This window comes from Coloeus monedula (assembly GCF_965178545.1).
Source record: "Coloeus monedula genome assembly, chromosome: 3".
NCBI lineage: Eukaryota > Metazoa > Chordata > Aves > Passeriformes > Corvidae > Coloeus > Coloeus monedula.
The window spans coordinates 69,175,770-69,195,595 of record NC_138783.1 but is presented as its reverse complement, the minus strand read 5'-3'; the positions used below and the strand labels follow the sequence as shown (position 1 = coordinate 69,195,595).

At 34.8% G+C, this 19,826-nt stretch overlaps 1 protein-coding gene across 14 annotated transcripts in view; it reads left to right on the top strand.

Annotated features, from left to right (window-relative positions):
• Positions 1-19,826, top strand: part of MYCBP2 (MYC binding protein 2) — a gene marked incomplete at its 5' end in the record, with an annotated part of 179,777 nt that overhangs the window by 125,014 nt on the left and 34,937 nt on the right. For 8 of the 14 annotated variants that reach the window (XM_082277909.1, XM_082277910.1, XM_082277903.1 and 5 more), the window contains 5 exons: positions 4,460-4,534; positions 6,651-6,875; positions 7,784-7,916; positions 10,637-10,762; positions 14,110-14,271. In XM_082277909.1, the coding sequence (XP_082134035.1) occupies positions 4,460-4,534; positions 6,651-6,875; positions 7,784-7,916; positions 10,637-10,762; positions 14,110-14,271 (721 nt within the window). The remainder of the gene's footprint in view (positions 1-4,459; positions 4,535-6,650; positions 6,876-7,783; positions 7,917-10,636; positions 10,763-14,109; positions 14,272-19,826) is intronic. The other 6 variants (XM_082277912.1, XM_082277911.1, XM_082277913.1 and 3 more) reach the window with 5 other exon arrangements.

The following is a 19,826-nucleotide window of genomic DNA, read 5'->3' as shown; positions in this document are numbered from 1 at the left end:
ATCAAGAACTTACTGGTTGGCATATTTCATACAGCTCTGGCATACATGTAGTTCTAGGGAAGAGCATATGCTGTGCTCCCTGAGAGAAACCTGAAAAGAACTGTCTGCTGTGAATAACTGAACATTCAGTGTTGATAATACAATTTTGAGAATTCAGACTTCATTTGAATAAGGAGGTCAGGTAGAATCAAATGTGAAAAACAATATTCAGTTTTCAAACATTTCATTCTCTGTGTCTGTAGAGTTGAGACAAAAGATTCTGTCTTGGTTTTGGGTTTTTTTAAATACTCTTGTGAATTAGTTTTGTTATCTTTTAAGACTACTAGGAGCTGTTAGATATGCTTAATTTTCTTCTAGGTAGCCAATCACATGTCTTGACTGACACAAGTTAAAAGTCACATGCTTTCTTAGCTTCTGCTCTGTAAGTGGCAGGCAACATAGCAAAAGGCTTACAAAAGCAACTGTTATAACAATGAACAATGCAGGAATGTGCAAGAGATGTGTTTTGAGCTACTTTCAGACAAGTTTCCTTGCACAGCTCTCATTTTCAGATTTTTAAGAGGACTTAGCATGTCCTGAAGCTGTTTGACTTCATTATGACAGTATATGAGCAATAAGATTTTTTGGTTTGATTCATAGTAATAGAAGAGGAAAAATAACCAGATCTGATATTTTATTTCTTAAAGGTGACAAAACATAAGTCAAGGTTCAGAGGGTGACTTTTGAATGCTTTAAGTCTTTACAGCATGCTAGTCTAGCATATACTGCTTTCTTACTAGATACTTTCTTTGCACAGATACTGCTTTCTTGGTAGGAAGTTTTCAAATCTTTTTATGGTGATTTTTAAGTTGAAAATATTTCAAATTATACATATTTTTTCTCTCTGAATTGTCAAAAAAAAAGGCTGTGTTTTTAAGTTGTCAGATTTGATCAATGCAGTCCTCTAGAGATGAATGAGTTATGTGGAAAAGGATGTTCAATTAATAAATGCTAAAGTTTTGTTAGATTAAATTGTGATATAATTCATATCTGCTGGATCCTGTTGATTTGGGTAGCTGAATGACACGATGAGTAGAATGTGGTAAAAAAATTGTTAATGTGCAAGACTTTTTGGAGCCAAACTGTTCAACCAGTTTTGGCTTAAAAGGAAGACTGGAGAAATTCTCTTGTGTGATTGAAAATGCAAAGGGAAAGTCAAATGCCTGAGTTAGGCCATGTGTTCCCCGTTCAAATAGATGTCACATTATTTCTACTAAACTCCATTTTTATTCAACTCTGTTGAGTGTGTAGACTTGTCACCTCCAATTACTTTGCTTTGTCATGTTTAAATATACAGGCTTTTTATAATCAATCCCTTAAGTAAATAAAATTTCTCAGTACATTTTGGAAAATATGTAAAAAGTGCATTTTTTTAAAAGAAGTTTTAATTATTCTGTTTCTTCACTATATTATGGAACAGTGAACAAATGAAAAACAGTAGAGGTTCTCAGCAGTGTTAATTGTGACCTCTTCATCTTGATGTATATATTGTATCTGCTTTTTATGTATATTTACTAGCATTAACTACATATTTTATGCTAAAGCAAACACTGAGTACTGTGGATCTCATAAATGCACTTTTTATATTTTTATGAAAGATAATTATATTTAAAGATAAATGATCATAGGACACCAGAGATCCATGGTAGTTACTGGTGTTCTATTTATTTGAGCTGTGGTCATTTTCCTTCTTAGAAAATCTTCAGCTCTTCTTTTGTTGCTCTTGTCCTTTCACAAGGAACTGCTTTGCAGCCCCTGATCTGAAATTGTGCATCCAATCCATTGTAGGTTAATATAATTATGAGATTGTGAATTTAATAGATTGTGCTTTTGGATAAGCCATTTCCATCTCTAGTTGTTATTTTTCCTTCTGTCATACGGTGTTTAGTTATCTGTTTTTGAAAAAATGCCTGTAAAGTTCCTTATGCAGACAGTTATGTATTCATGCTTACACACAGTACCTAGTGGAAAGGTACATATGATACAGAACAGTGCACACTAGGAAGAAATAGAAGTTAATCTTGGTCAAGCTCTGGAACTTGTCTTTTAAAAAATCACATTCTAAGTATGTTCTCGTTACTTCATTTTAGATGTAAAACTTTAGAAGAAGGAATATTTTACCCAGCTACAATACTACATTCCCCAGCCACCAAAGCCAGTCAAGGATTGAGAAAGTGCAAGTTTTTCAAACCATTGTTGCAATGGAAGAAAGAATCAAAAGTAGTGTGTCGGCTCCAGTGTTTGATCGCAGAACCTCAGAAAGCTGAATGTTCTGTGGAAGCACTGAAGGACATGGACAAAAGATTCCTACCGTTGTTTTAAGCATTATGGAAAGCAATTGGAGAGTAAAACCATGCTGGATAAAATGTCAAGATGGCTGTTTAAGATCAGCTTTAGTTTTGAAAAAATAATAACTGAGACTTTAAATACTTACTAATGGTCTGATGATTTTTTTTGTGGCAAAACAAATTAAATTTTTTTTTAGATCTCCGAAACTTAAAATTTATTGGGAAAAGTATGAATTTCTAAAATTAGCTTTAGGTCTTGGAAGATAAAGTCTTGAAGGAAAGCATTAACTAAATCTGCAGATGGTAGCATAAGGACTAAATACAAAGCTTCTATCTAGTAATTTCTCCAGAATGAAAACTTAGTTCTCAAATAGATGCCTGATCTATTCATCTAAACTGGTGTGCAGTGCTGTAATAGCCAGGAAGTTCTTAAGCTCCCAGAGCAAAGGAGAGCTTCTAGTTTGATCTTCTTGGTGTTTCTAAGCCAGCATGGCCCCACTTGCTGCTGTTAGTTTCCGCTGTTTGTTTTGCACATAGAGCTCTAGGATGTAGAAAAATAGATCTTTGAAACGATACCTAAATATTTTAGGTATGGATCGTCCATGTTTCTCAGTGGAAATGCATCAGAGAAAAGGAGATAGGCTACAAAGTAATAGACAGTTTAAGTAGGTTGGATGCCTAGGAAGTACACTCATTAGGCAAATGTAGACTTTTTTATAGTTCCATAGTTTCATGCCAAATTGGTAAGCCTTTACTTTGCTAATCTTCCTATCTAACACCCTCCCCACCTTCCCCAATGCCCTGGAGCATATATCACTAGTGTGTTGCTACCTCCTTCAATTCTGCATGAAGGTTCTCAATTCTAAAGAAATGCTGGTGTTTTGAGAATTTCCCTCTCTTTGTCAAAATGGCAGATGATTTGTATTACTGAAACTTGATGTTTGCAAGCAGTACATAGATTATTTGCTTCTATCATGTGATAAAAGCTTGGATTTGCTAGCATGTTAGTGCTTTTTCAAGGAATACAGATGAGGCATGCTGAGGGTGCTTTGTACTTGTTTCTGCCTGAAAGGATTTACTGCCTTAGCTTTTGTTAAATTTTAATGTGGCTACTGCGCAGGGATTTCATTTGGTTCCCATAGCAGGATGGGATAGGGAATTAGATTTTGATACTTCCGTTCATATAGATGAAACGGGTGCTTTGTCAAAGGGATTCCATCAAAAATACAATTATTAGTATTGGTATATATATACACTATTCTTTCATTTGACAGGAACAACGAAAATTTCTTTGCAATGAGTACAAACTATCTTATGGAGAAAAGATGGCTTCTTTTTCATGTTTCCCAGTGATTAAAAAATGCTGTTCTCACTGTTTTGTGGGAGGAAAAATGAAACAGAATAGCAGTGCTTATTTCTGTAGTATGGGCAATTGGTTATAAAATGAGTGATGTCTCTCTGGCAGCTGTATTTGGTTTATGATTATTCATAACAAACTAGTAAATGCATTCATGTTTTACAAAATGAATGAAATCTTAGCAATTGTTCTCCATATAGCACTGAAATTTTTGGCTCTGGTAAAAAGTATGATTTTGATGTGAAAACTGGTGAAATCATTCTGTGAAGTGAACTGCTTTCAGCAACAGTGAGCTTAGCCCTTCTGCTTCTCCTTGTTTCTGACTGGGTGACTTAAATTCCATGTGCACTTGTCCTGCACTGGTTGAAATCATCTTTCAGAATAGGAGACTGTCTTGCTGGAAAACTGGTTTGTGATGGGACCAGCTACCTTTCTTTGTAACAGAAATATGAGATTTCTCTGTGCATGGAGTCTCAAGCTTTGTAAGAGATGTCTGGCTCTTAATTTCAGTAAATGGCATGACACACTACATCCATTTTGAGCTTTTGACATACTAAACTGTTTCTGTGTAATGGATGATTTGCCATGGTGAGCAATGGACTCAGGTGAATTGTTCAGGAAAACATAACTTTCCCCTTTTGCAAAACATTTTACCAGTAAATTTACTTGAGGAGAAAGTTTGCATTATAGTACCTTGAACTTCTTCCTCCAATATTTCTTTGTTCCCATTTCTTTGTTGATATATGTCTTTTTTTTTTCAAACTTTGTTGCTCAGAATGTCTTTAATGCTAGCCAAGGAGTAAGGGATTTGGACTTTTTTTCATGGACTTCCAAAGCTTTACCCCCTAAGGTGAGTTAAATTACAGGAACAGTCACACTGTATCTCGTGTTTTCAGAATGCACCTTATGACTCAACTTTATGCTAAATATTCTTTGAAGTCTGTTTTACTGTGAATTTTCTAATAGGAAATAGCAAATTTGCCTTCAGTGCTGTATCTGTGTCTCTCTAAAATGAGAAAAAATATCAGGGCAGATTATTGAATTTTTATTAATTCATGAGTAGCACTCTCTTTTTTTAACCAACCAAATTAGAAATTCAGAGAGGTGGCCTAGTAACATAATAAAGCCTTTCATTGTCCTTTAGTGCAGAATTTACTGGTAAAATTTTGTTATCGGAGGCTCCACATGAAGTTGCCACATCTAATGAGGTGATATTTGTATGAATAATGCCACAGATACTTAATAAATACTCTGCCCATTCTTAATGTTTTTTGTAGTTATGTAGTTCCAGGAACAAGTTATGTTATGTACAGTTAAGTTGTTTATATTGACTGTAGAAGTGTTTGTCTTAATATCAGTTCTGTAATGTTTTGAGGTGGATTTTTCTTGTATGAACTTTGTAATGAAGATGATATGTTGCACATTTTGTTTTAGAGATTTTAGAACTTGTTTGTCCACTGATTATTTTTCCCCAGAATAGCAGACTTTGTTATATCAAGATCTAAACTATGTATAAATTGTCTTTTTTTTTTTTTCCTCACACCAGTTTACCTCAGCTTGCATTAACTTGCTTTGTAAGTTCCATATTTACATAACAGAATCATTTTTGTATAAAGGACTCTTGAAAAAACTGTTGTATTAGTCTGGACATATTGCACAGACTTCCATACCTAAAAAAGCTGAAAGCATGATAATTAAAGAGATCAGAGGAAATTGCATCCATTTAAAAGGAGATAACATAAGCAGAAGTTTGGTTTAAAACTGACAAAAGAAAGTATTCTTTCTCACAGCAGGGAGTGAACTCCTGGAAGGTGTTTTTACAGGAGATTGTCAAGGCGGAAAGTATCAGAATATTCAGAAGAAATTAAATTTAGAGAAATCAGATTAATAAATAAACACTAAAGAAGTTAGGGTGTACCCTTTAACATCCATAATAAAAAGGTTTTAAGTGCTGTTGGTATATAAGGGACAGGCCACTAATAAACATTTTTATGCTGCTTCTAAAGAGCATCTCCTGTTGCTGAACGCAGTAGACTGAATGAGGTGAACCACTGGCTTCATCCAGTAGGACATTATGTAGTTTGTAACTTTCAGATGTTCCTTTAAAAGCACCTATGACTTTCAGTATAATAAACTTGCTTCTCCTCCTCACTTGCATTCTTCTGAATTAAATGCACATCTGTTACTTCCATCCCTTGTATTTTTTTTGTACAAAAACCTTTTAGTTAAGCTGTGGCTTGCTGAAAAGTCTATGCTAATTTTTCTCTTCTTTTAGTAACTCCCACTTTCTTGGTAAGAAAGTCAAAGTGTTTTCTTACTTCAGGTTTGGATATATATTTCATCGTCAAATAGTATGAGGTGAAATAAATTTGCAGGCCCTCTTTATTGTCATTGTGGAAACAATAAATACACAGTAATACTTACATGTGCATTTAAAAGTCTGTGGTATTGCTGTTCCTCTTTGTCATAATTTTGCCTTAACTCTAAATTAACAATATATTCTAAATATGAAATCAAAAAAAGGATCATGTCGTATGGAGAGAGATAATACTCAAATTCCCTTTACATAGCCCCAGACTTTAACAAAATTTAACAAATAGAGCAGGAGAAATGAATGTGTATTCTGAGAAATGTCAGCAAGGATGAAGGTTTAGTGGAAGCAGTTAGATTAAATAATTCGTATCTAATGTTAGGTATGAGCTATTATTTTTATATAAATGGTTACATTTATACCACTTTTGCTGTAGGAGTGATGTCAGGAGTAATTCAAATCATGTGCAATTTAGTAGTAGTTAGTTGTTTAGCACTACACACTAAAGTTAGCAATGTAACTAGGATCTCTTTTAGCTTTGAAATTTACCTTTTGTAGTCTTTAAGTATTTCTTATCTCAGTAGTTTAAAGGTGGTATTAATAGGTTGTATTCTTTTCTGTTTTGCTTTTTTTTTTTTTTTTTTTAATTTCTCAGGAATCTAGGTCTAATGCTGATGATTTTTTCAAAGACCTAAATTCACACTGCCCACAGGAAGCAGTGATGCAAGAACAAGACATGCCATTCCTTCGAGGTGGACCTGGAGTGTACAAGGTAGTGAAGACTGGCCCATCAGGTCACAACATCAGAAGCTGCCCTAACCTTAGAGGTATCCCAATTGGAATGTTAGTTCTGGGAAACAAAGTCAAGGCAGTGGGCGAGGTACGGATCCTTGTAGCTTCAGTTCATGTCTTCATAGATACCAGTATATAACAGTAGTAAACGCAACAAAAGAATCTGCCTCTGTACAGGTTTGCTTTTCCCCTCCTCATGATAAATACTGACCTTTGAACTTGGTTTTTATTATAAGTACTAATGCAGTCATGTCTTTTGCCTTTTTGCACTGATTGGAATGATGTTAAAGTTGAACTGCAGTTACATGTGCTTGCTTATATATTTCTGTTACAGTATTCCGTACAAAACTGTGTTTCTTGATCTGCTTTTTTGTCATATTCTTTGAAAGAATTCTGTTTCATTGACAAAATGTTTTCCTAGGACTTAACCATTTAACAAATTCCTGTTTCTCTGTACTGACTGTATTAATTTGTTTAATTGCTGAGCTATTGTTATTGTTCTGGGTTGCCCAGTTGTGGTGTTTTATGGCTAAGAAGGGCTTAAGGATGAAGTGTGTCATGCTATTTCCTAAATATAATATCAGGAACAAAACTAATACTCACAAAAACCTTTCATGTATATCTTGGTATTATAATTCTACTGTTGCCACCATCGATTAGAAGGTACATCTTGGTGACTATTTCTCTCAAGTTTTTATTTAGGCTTATGTGGATTTTCTAAAGTTGTGGTGTTGGTGTTTTGCTTGTTCTGAACATAAATGGGTCTAAAATTTTTGGAATTATTCCTAAATGTAAATATGCCATAAATAGGTTTGGTACCTCAGTCTGCCTCAGCCTGTGGCCTTAATTTAAGAAACTTTTTTTTTTTACCATTTACTTCATAATAGAAAGATTGGAATATAATGTGTTTTCCAGATACTATAAGTAGTTGCTGAATCATGCTACTGAATTATTTGAGAAGCCAATAAATTTTGCTTTTTTATGTGTGTGCATCAGGTGACTAATTCAGAAGGTACGTGGGTGCAAATGGATAAGAACAGCATGGTAGAGTTCTGTGAAAGTGATGAAGGCGAGGCTTGGTCATTAGCTAGAGACAGAGGTGGAAACCAGTACCTCCGACATGAAGATGGCAAGTGGTTGTTTTGTTTTATATTTTTAAGTTAACTTAGAAAAAAAATAAGCAATCTAAACAGGAGAAATAAAGAAGAATCTGAGTTTTGAACAGGTATAACATTAGCTTATGCATTTTCATTTGAGTTATGTTGCACAGTCAGACTTTGCAAGTTGTTTATAAACGTTCTTTAAATGACTTTTTAAAAGAACAGTTAAAATATTTCTGTATGATTTCTTCTGTACCAGTTACTGTTATGGAAAATAATTTTAACCATCTGTTTTCTTTTAGCTGTGGGGTTAATTTTTATGCATCTGTTTTCCAAAATGTGTCTACCTGAAAAGCTTTGACCTCAGCAGTCGTAATCTGCTTGTGTTTTTAGGTCATACTTAATTGTCAGCCTCCTCTTGGTTCATTTTAAAAGACTCTTTGCCATTTTTCTAGTTTTGACATTTGGTGCTGAAATTCATTTCACACATAGATACTTTAAAATTATCATCATATTACTGTATTAGAACAAAGTAATTCCTTGCTAATACATAAGTATTTTCTGTAGACTGTTGCAGCTTGATTTTCAGGTATAAAACCTTCTGCACAGAAAGGAAATAACAAAGGGCTTTTCATAAAATATGTAAGCGTTTACCTAATACTTCAAACACTTTTTTAGAGGTTATAGCTTTTCTATTTTTAGTTGTGTCTGATAATGTCAAGTTCTGAGGTGCTTGAAGTGCCCAAGTAGATTCTGGAAACTAAATGATTGTGAATTGGAACAGTACCTTATTGTTGGGAGGACATCTATTCAATAGTAGGGATGATAAAGTCATTATTTTCTATTTTTATATGGGGTCGTTTGCTTTTCCAGTAGAAAATCATTTCTCTGAAAGCAATAAATTAAGCAGTGTGCAAAAATTTCCATTCCAGAGTGCTTATTTTGAGAAATACATTTAAGTAACTTGACAGAATCTTGCATTTTTAAGTAGTGTTTTCATCTTCAGTAATTGATCTATCATTTCATATTGTCTTAAATTTCTCAAAGTATATGTGTGCTTTAAGAAAGAATTCCCAAATCAGGAAGAATTTAAACAAGACCCTTGTTTGAAGGTGTGTCTTCATATTCTTGATACTTGTGCACTGTTACTGAAGGACATCTTTGTGTATATCATTGCTCTCACAGAAACACAGAAATGTGAGCTCCAGGCTTTGAGGACAAAACTCTATAGTAGGATTTTTGCAATACAGCTCATAGGAATACCATCTTAGAAACTTCCTGATATGAATCCCATGCCTCAATATACCTGTATTTAGTCTTTTCTAGATTAGTCTCTTTTTATGGGTAGGGTGAAGATTGATGTCTCTTGTGCATCTATCTAAAGCAGTTTAAGCAGTTATCAGTGCAGTTACTGAGATTTTACAATCTGGTTTATGTTCCTGGTCCACCTCAGTGCCATGTAAAAGTTAATGGGCTTAAGCTGTGGCTGAAGTTTATTTTAAATGGGTCGTTTTTACTTGCCATGAAATTATTTAGAAATAATTTATCATCAGCTTCAATGCTTTTGCTAGGGGGAAATAATAAGGATCTGGAGGAGCTCCAGCTAGATTTGCAAGTGGTTTTTTTTATCCATAAATAGCACCATCCTTCACATTACATTTGTAATGTATTTTCATTATTTAATAAGATTATAATTAAATTCCCATAATGAAGTAGGATTTCTGTCAGAGATAAGGCAAAAGTCATGCTGAATAGCTACGTCTGTAGGGGGGTACACAGTTAAAATACTACAGCAAGATCTAGAGTAGACTGTGAGAAAATTCTAGATACTTTCTTTTATAAACTGAGTTTGAATTCCCAGCTTTCTCCCTCATAATTTTTTTTTTTTTGCTTGAATATGTGTTATGTGAGGCTTGCACTCTGGAATGTAGTTTTGTCCTGAAATGTAATTTCTTAAAAATTACTTTTAGAAGACTTGTGATTTTTTTATTATTATTTAATCCATGTTAATTTTAGTTCATTTACGAGAAAAAAAATTTTCAATGTCCCAGATCAAGCTTTTAAACCTGCATTTAGGATATTTCTTCTAAATACTTTCTTACATATCATCAGTTGAAATGGTATTTTTTACCATGTTAAGTCAACAATTTCTCTGTAAATCTAAATAGTCAAGTGGATTCTGTCTCATTTATTTTAGTTCTACTGTTGTTCTAATATTATTAAATACTGCAGGTTGGTTTGTATTGGAGGTTGCTTTAGTGTCATACAGAAAGCAAAATTATAGTACTCATTTACAGATACAAATAAATCTGTCACAAAAAATGTCTTGTGTCCCATGAACTATTGGGGGTAGCCACAATTAAATGTTTATTGGCTCCGAGTTTGCTATTCTGAAGACTATCCTTTGTCCACCTTGCTTTGTCAAAGGGATTTTAACAATTGCTGTCCAAAGAATAAACACTGCTGAATGGAGTGATGTTACTGGAAAAAAACAAGTGTCATTAATGGCAAAGCTGGCAACAACTCTGTCAAACAAAAAACAGTCTCCATGGTATTAAGTCTGCTGTCTTTATATTATTAGAGCATGAGTTCTGAAGAACAGATACGGGGTTATTTGAAGATAATTTAGTCAAGAGGGAAGAGTGCTATCAGTGGGAATAAATATCACTCTTTTTCTTTGTGACTCATCTTTCTAATGTAAATCAATTACTAAGGGGTCTAACTCTGAAGTGATGTGGTTTTTTTACAGAGCAAGTCCTTCTAGATCAAAATGTGCAGACTCCTCCCCCAAGTCCTTTTTCAATACAAGCTTTCAGTAAGGGGACAAGCTGTAGTAATGGACAAGGGTTTGATTATGGCCTTGGAAATAACAAAGGTATGTTTTTACACTCATAATTTTAAAAACTATGTTTATTTTAACTTTGCTTATATTTTATTACTCATTTCTGCTTTTTTAGGCATCACAGGTCTTCTCTAAAGCAGTAGTACAATGAATTGCAAAGCGTTAAAACTGCTTTTTCCTCTGCTTTAGTTTCACTCAGTCTAAGTATTCTGTATAAAAAGAATGATTGAGGATTTGGAAGTTAGTTGTGGATTTCTATAGTGGTAGGCACAAAACTGAAAAATACATACTTGTAAAACAAGATTAGAAAAGTATTTGATTTAGAAAGCATGCGTTTTAAAAAGTCCAGAAACATTTTTCATCTGTCTTGGCAATTTAACTGCCTTTAATGGGTCGACAAGATAAAACATGCCATTTAAAATTTGCTGTGAAGTTTAAAAAAAAAAATTATAAAACTGAAGTTACCTTTCAATCACATGGATACCAGTTACAACTGCTGGGTAATAAATAAAATCTAGTTAATTTTACTGATATAAAATAATTGTTTCTTTTAATCATAGTTTATTTTGTTGGCAAGATCTAAATACACATATAAAAGCCATCAAAAGAAACATCAAAAGAAACTCAATCTGCATGTTTTCTGTTAATTTCTTGGTTAGTTCTAGCAGATTTATTAATACACAAAGGACTTTCATTGAGGCAGATATTCTTGAGAAATATTCCTGAACCCTGGAGCTCTGTCATTGTATTCTTATATTGCTATACTCTATGCCACTACAAATAGGGGCCTGAGGTGTGCTATGTGATTTTTAACACCAGCATATATTTCTTTGTGGTCTCCCAAGTAAAATAACTTAAAACTTATTTTAAAGGAGAGAAGATTAGGAAAATAATTATTCCTAAATAGTCTAGTCTGTTAATGTCACAACATGAAATAGTTTTATATCATTTTACAGTGGTTTACTGTGTAGAGAGTGGTTCATATGTGTCCATGCATTGTTGTAGGAAACCCTCTTTTGTGGACAAAGGCTGGATAAGCATTTTCCTTTTGTTTTACAGAGCCTTTTCAACCTTCTTTTCCCAGTTCATCCATACTCATTTCAGAGTAATGGTGGAATCACAAAAGTGGAAGTATTTAAGATGTGAGGCAGTATTACAGCTTGTCTCTCAATGTCAGTTGTGTAATAGTGCAGAAATACTATCTGCTCTTTTTTTCTGCAGATACATATTAAGACAATTTTTTTCTTCTGTTTTGTCCAAAGGTAAAATCTTAGAGATGAATATGCTATGTTAACAGGCATTCTGATTTCTGAAGACATTGTGATTTTCTTTACTATATCTTAGGCATTTTCAAAGGTGTTTCTTTGGGATAATAGTTACAGAAAGTTTGGAGGCTACTCCTGGCATTGAATTCCATACCATTTTGTATGCATTATTTTCTCAGCATACCCTGAAGTTGTGATGTTAAGTGTGAATGAACAACTCAGCTACATGACTTTATTCATTCTGTGTACTGTATTTCCTTCTGATTTGCCCAAAAGTGGAGAGTTGTTGGCAACTATATGGAAAGAATAATGGTCTTACTTTCCCAAAAAGAGAATTCTTCAGCTGTACCATTACTTTATATGCAGTCTTTCTGTATTCTCAGGACTAAGAAGCTTCGAGGTTTGTAAAAAATAAGAAATGGAAGGCACAAGCACAATCTCTTAGGGGAATTTCTAAATTAAGCACTTCTTTTGGAGGGGCTTGTTTGTTAAAAGTACTTCTATAGGGATGCCCCAGTACTGATGAAAATTCCGTCCCATCCAAGAGTGTTTCAAAATGACTGATCAAATGTAAAGATCCCTATAATAGATCTGTGTTTACAGTATTATCTGCAAGACAGAAGACATGACTCCCACAATGAATCTGTTTGATTTAGCTATGTCTTCTCTCTTCCAGCTTTCTGTGTTACAGGCAAGTTTTTAATATTCCTCATGATTTGCCCTACTGACTCCATATTTGATTATTGTGGCAGATGACTTTCAACCTCTTCTCAGATGTTCTTCCCTTTAAAATAATTACTCATTTTAGGAATTAGGCATGTTGCATTTAAGAGTAATAGTTTGTTGAACACGTAAATCACAGAATGGCTAGGGTTAGAAGGGGCCTTAGAGATCATCTAGGTCCAAAGCCCCCTAAACCAGGTTGTTCAATCACTTCTAGGTTTTTAAGGTAGGAGTGATTCCTGCTGACGTACAGATTCCAGTAGTTTTTAGGTATGCTACGTCCAAAACAGTGAAATAAAATTGATTTATTGATTCCTGTAGAAGATTATTTAGAAGGGCATTCCAGCTATTTTATGGTATTTTTGTCTTATTTTTTAACTCAAATACCAAGAAAATAAATTAACTTACGAGTTCTTATCAAACTACTGGGTTTGATACATCCACTGGTCTCTCTCTAATTCTTTAAAAAGACAGTTGATAATAATCCCAAAATGTTGTAAATTTTTGAGCTGCAAATTGTGTTAGCCGCTAAATTTTTTTACTAGGTTTTCTACAATGCTGTCAAAATTACAGGAATTCGCAGAATAAAGTGACATTATTATGATTTGCCTGGTGATGGTTCAAATCTGAGATGCTCTCAAATTCACGGTGTCTCCTACCTCATTTTACTAAGTATACTTCAAGTTACAACATGGTGTGGCCTTCTTACTGAGGCGTCATGTATTTCTAATGCTCACAGAGAGTTTTTTGAAAATTGGCATTCAGAAATTAAAACTCTTGTTATTTTAACATGCTAGTTTTTTGAAGGCCTTCATTTGCCTCACAACAAATGTAGGTAGTTCTTCAGAAAACCAGTTCCAGTTCTTTTATGATACTTAGGGGTTTTTTAAATTACCTTCAATTTGACCTCAAAAAGCAGCTTTGACAGAATACTTTCAAAAATATTTGCAAAAATGAGCAAATATTTACCAAAACACTGGCACAGAAATACATTTGCCAAAGGCTAATTACATGTTAGCTTTCCCTTTTCATCAGTTTTTCTAATCTTTTTTCTGCATGTACTGTTGCATGTGTGTATTATTGTAAATGCTAGGGATTTCTGGTTTTTTCTTTGGCTGCTCTTCATTTTTTAGCAAGGCAAATAAAATCTCTATTTTGAAGTGTTTAAAATAATTGCAGTAGAATATCCATGATCCTTTACAAACAGTAATTTTATTGCCATGTGTGAAGTGACATTTTTATGTTTAGCCACAACCAGAGTTGAATGTGGCTAAATGAAATTTATGAGCTTTTCTCTATTATCATCATTTAAACTTTGAGTACCAATTTACTCTGCCTTTCTGGAGAATGACAGGTAACAGGTTGTAGTTTTGACTGTTTTGCCCACTACAGGTGACCAACTGAGTGCCATACTGAATTCCATTCAGTCACGGCCAAATCTCCCAGCTCCTTCCATCTTTGATCAAGCTGCAAAACCTCCCTCTTCCCTTGTCCACAGTCCATTTGTGTTCGGACAGCCCCTTTCCTTCCAGCAGCCTCAGCCACAGCTTCAGAGTAAGTTTGTCAGCCTTACCTGCCTCATCAGTCCGTTTCTGCAGCTTTGACATTGCTGTTCTCAGTTGCTTACCAGCTACTAATCATCCCACAGTGCACCTTTCTGGTTTTGTTTTTTTTAAGTTTTTCATTATTCAGAAGCATGTGAGGTAATGCTCCCAAAGAAGTATACTTGTTCAACTTTAATTTTTATACTGACAATATTTTGGTTTTGTATGTGTTCTTCACTGTAGACAAGTCATGAAAGTGCATTTCCAATATTTTATGCAACTCTGGTTTGTAATTAAGGTATATATTTCATATAGTAAAAACTGTTGATAATTCTTTTAACATCAAAAATGCACTGCACTAACTTCATAGGTATTAACTTGTCTTACCTCCTAAACTCCTATTTTTGTCATTGCTCCTAACTTTGGGGATGTAGCTGGACAGTGGGAACAACTTGGCACTACTCATAAGAAATGTTTTGCTAGTTTTCTGTTGGGTGCTCATAGGATTGGCATGGACATGAAAGTTTGCTCCTTGAGGTGAATACCAGCCAACCTGATTACTAATGGGAGGACAGGAAACTGTTTTGGTTTTGATTAATGAAAACAAAAAGCTCAGCATTCATGATGGATAACTGATACTGCACTAAATTCTCTCTTATATGCAGAACAGTTATAGCACAGGTCACAGGAATACTATTGAAGTGACAGTGAATTCCTTCATGTGAGAGCTAGATTAAAATTTCTAATCCACTTCTACAAGGACTGTCTGAAATATCGACTGCGATCTTCCATAGTTTTGCTGGACTTATATTGCCTTTCTGAAAGCAGAATATTCCAAAACCTACTCAGATAAAACAGCTGATTGCAATGGCATCAGTGCACACTCATTGAGAATTTGTCAAACATTCATTCTTTCCCATCACTTTTAGGTGTTTTTTCCCTTGTTCAGAGAGGTTAAGTCAGTTATTCAGCTCTGCATCACAAATTAACATAATTGTCTTATTTCACATTTCAGATGATTTGTCCTTTAGCATTTAGACCTATATTGTATGAAGACAAATAGAGCATTTTTGACTGCCCAACAAGATCTTGCTCAATAGATTTCTGTAAGAGATGTAGATAATCTGTACTCAGTAAGCTGCAGCCATGTTTTGTTTTTTTAATAAGGATCCAATTCAAACAGAAGCCCTTTTTTGTCAGGTATCGGGGGAGCTCTGGTGGTCTACCAAATAAAAAAATGATCAAACTAGAAAAATGCTTCAAATTTATGTCTGATTTGGGATCTTGGCTTAGTCTAAGTTCTCAATCAATTTGGTTATTTGCCCTTTCAGAAGGGCAGAAATTGTGGACCTGAACTGGTAATACTGGTGCACTGACTGTGATTTGATACAAGGACGTTTTTTTCAAAAAGTTTATTATCCAGTGTTAGGTTTAATGCAGATAATGTAAATTACTCACAAAGGAGAGAAATAGTAACATTTTTGTTTTCACAAAATTTAAGAATAATATGGGAGAAAATTTCCTCTTTAAACTTCTTTAGACTATTGCAGACTTGTTAATCCTCCATTTGCAAGTTTATCCAAATTCAGCATATTGTCAGGGAGGCCTGTAAGAGTGTATCCATATACTTGTTCATTTAGTAGTCTGATGCAGTTAAAATAGAACAGTAACAGGAACTCATTTTAAGTATGCAATTTTAATTCATTATTTCTAAATCACTTTATAACCTCCTGTTACCAAACATGTAATCAAAACTTAAATCCATTAAGCAACATATCCTAAGAGTCCATATCAAGTCAATTAAATTTTTTCCCTAGACATGCTGAGTTTTAAATTATGTGCTCCATCCTTAAGTGCTTCCTTCAGTAAAGTTAGATTTTAAAATTAAAATGAATGTTTATAGTCAATATACTGTTACATTAAATGGACTAATGATAGTCTAATAGTTGAAAGAAGTTGTGCCAGCCTAGATTTCTATGTCTTCAGAGGTTATATGCTAAATACCAATCTTGATTGCAAGTCAGCCTAAATACTTCAGTCTACTATTTGCATTTTCTGTTCTTCCTCAGATAGCTCTATCCCTGGGGAGAAATTTGGTTTGGAAGCGTAATTCTGAGAAAAGTTAGGATCCTGCTGAATGCCCTCTAGAATTTCTTAATTTAGATTTTTACAATAGGAGGGAAAATGTTGATCTGATATAAACATACCTTGTGCTGGTGACAGATTATAGTTTTTCTTAGAAGTGTTTGTAGGTAAGTTTTAGGAGGTTTTTCTGTCCTTGAGGTTTGGTTTGCAAATTCATTTAAGGAAGACAGAAAGGGTTTATCACAACCTTTTATCCTCCAGCACAGTGTCTGGTTATTTTTTTTCAGAAATACTACAGTTTGGGACAGTTGCTGAGATACAATGCTTGAAGAAATAAGAAATGTCTCTGTTTTTCCTTTCACATCATAAATAAGTAACGACATTGCTCTGTGTTACATCAAAGAATTTGTTGCAGAAGGGATATTATAAAAATCAAAAGGGAAACTCTGTTACTCAGTTTTGTGTCACTTGCTATAACTCTGGGAATGGATGATTGTTCTTTCCTGCTTAATTCCTTGGCTAATTTTCAGACATGGTTGTACAAGAGAGAGTTTTCTTTTTCCCAGGGACAGATAAAATTAAGGTACTCTTGCCATTTATTTTAATTCTTTGTCAGTCTTGTATGCAACTAAAAGTTCAGAAAAGGTAGAAGAGCTGGCAAAACCTACATGGAGTACAAGAACATCTGTATTGCCTTGGAGCCTTAGCAAGAATTTTTTTTCCATTAAGATCACAAGTTTATGTATGTTTCTTCCTTGAGTATTTGACCAAAACAGGCTGCAATTACTGCAACCTGCTTATGCTTACTTCTGAGAAGTTTGTAAAATCATCAGTAACAGATTTGCTTGTAACTGCAACCTCCCATAGCCACAAGATCGTTACTGGTTGCTTGATTTATTTGTCAATGAACTTTGTTAAAAGCATAGAAGACTCAAATTTCTGTTTGAGTTCTGAGTGTAGGGGAAGTGTGGAAGCCTTAGAGGGTCATGGAAGATCTTGTTTCTCAACCTTCAGCAATATGTGCTAGGTCATAAATCTCCCTAGATGTGGCAAGTGTGGGTAACAGGATCTTGGCATGCTGTCCCAGCATCAGTTGCCAAAATGTGACAATTGGCTGTTGACCTCTGAAGTTGAGGAGGGAAGTGTGAGACTTTGCAGTCACCAGTGTTAGACCTTTATGCCGTGTTTCCTCACACCTGAGTTGAAACTGCAAATGAGGAATGGGTTTCTGGGCTGAAAAAGCTTTGGATCCCTGTAACTTCTGGTATGTTCACCCTCCTCCAGTGCAGCCCTGGCAGCTTGCTTGAGGTACTGCCTCCTGGTCCAGGCAGAAGCTGCAGTGCTGAGGTGCCGTTCAGTACAGTGTCCTGTCGGGCTGCTTCCTTTCCAATCCATGCTGCAGAGCTGCAGTCCAACCATCCATCCAGGAGTTCCTTGATACATCCCTTGTTGTGCAATCAGTTTTTTTGGTTTTGTTCCTTTCCCATCTAGGTGCCGGTTAAATTGCACTTAAAACCACAGTGCTTCTCTGTGCATTTTCTAAAACTGTAGAGGGGGTACAAAAGACCAGTGCACATATGGACCACATAACCTTTCTTGGTAGTGTTTCAGTAAAATGCAGGGAGAGAATCTTCTCAACCAGATAATGGTGATCTCTTCTGTGTTGTACTGAAATGACTTAATCATCAGTTAAACCAATGACAACTGCTCTGGCTGTTTTTTCAGGCGCTGCATATTGCCAAAGCATCATTCTTAAATATTTGAGCTAAATTAAATGGTCTCATAACCTAGACTTTCCAGATTCTATAGGCAAGGATACATAGGAACATACATTTGTTCAGGTCAACCCAAAACCGTCTTTGGGGGGCTGGTATGGTAAAGGTTGGAGGAAGAGTAGAAATTGTGTCGAGCGTTTTTTTTAGAAATAATTTTCTCTTATCACTCTTCAGAAGTTGTAGTCACAAATTAGAAAACAGAATTCTTTTTTTTATCTACCCTTCCAGCACAGGAATGATTCTTTCAGTTAGTAAACTTAAGTGGCTCAAGCATTGGTGTTCCAAACCCCACCTTCAGTACAGAATATTGCTAATATTTTTCTTATGATACCATAGTTCAGCTTTTGCTTTCATTCATTCACTCATTCCCCTACTTCAACTGCATCAAATACTTCTCTCTCTTTTTAATATTCAGACTTCTTTTTTTCTTCAGTGCATTCTGTTATTCATGGAAAAATAATGTTTAAAAAGTCTTAGTCCTGGTGTCAGTATGACATTTGGCATTTTCAGGATGTGAAAAGAGATAAATTGATTGCAGTGCTTGAGGAAATTCAACTAACAGCTATACTGTAGCTTTTGTGTCAGAAAAAGTGAATGAAAGAATACATTGTTTTTGAAGAGGCATCCATTGCTTAGGCAACAGAGCAAAGGCAGGTCAGTGCTTTCCTTCATCGTGATGCAGAAAAGCAGTGGCTTTTCAGAAGAAACTTGATCTTAACTCCATTTTCCAGTGACATTTTGCATGTTTGTTACAGCGTTTGTTTAAAGAAAACTCACATGAACCAGTTAGTTGTATGTCTTGCTTCCTAGCTTTCCTCAGCTGAAGTAGGTCCAGCTGTTAAAAAACTGCATCCTGTCATAGAAATTGAATTGCCTCTAATGTCTCCATATTGTGTAGCTTTTCAAGCTGGAGCTGTTTCCATGTTGAAGGAAAGAGCATTACTAAAGGAACACTGTCACATTTGAATGGCTCATGAGACAGGCCTTGCCTGCCTTGTATTTCAAGTCTTTGTAGTTTTTGAGGATGTTTCAAAAAGAGGGAGTCCCAATGAAAATGTTGGTCCCTGAGGCTAACCAGTTATCCTGGGTACATGGAGATTGTCATACTCTTCAACCCACAGTCCCCTTGAAATGTAATAGTAGTAGTACATTGGTCTACGCTAGATTACAACATTATAAAATGTAAATATTCTCAGACACAGAGTGAAAGAATGAAGTATAAATGTGCGTTCATGAAAGTGGATTTAGTAAAGATTTCCTTTAATTATTCATAGAGTGGGATGCTAGTGTATCGAATTGACATTTTTAGGTTTGCCTCTACTGCTATTTTGTGCTCCTAATGTTTGTCTGCCTTTTACTTTTAAAAATTGACTGTGACATCCTGTTACTCAGAAGGTATATAGTTACTATTGGATCTCTCCAAATCATTTGTAGGTATCAGCAGTAGGTAATACTGGTGTTAATGCTGTGTTGAGAACTTAAAGATTAGTTTGTTTTTTTAAAGAATTAAATTCTTACTTCAAATATATGAATACCTTCTCATTGTAAAGTCTCTAAAACCATAGCTCATTGCATAAGGTATCAGGGTTAGTATGTTCATGTGCACAAGTTAGTAAATGTAGTACCAGAACAAAACGATGTCTTAGTTAGTGTAGGAATTGAAATTACGTATTTTCAATACAACTGCCTTAGTTTGTACGAAAGG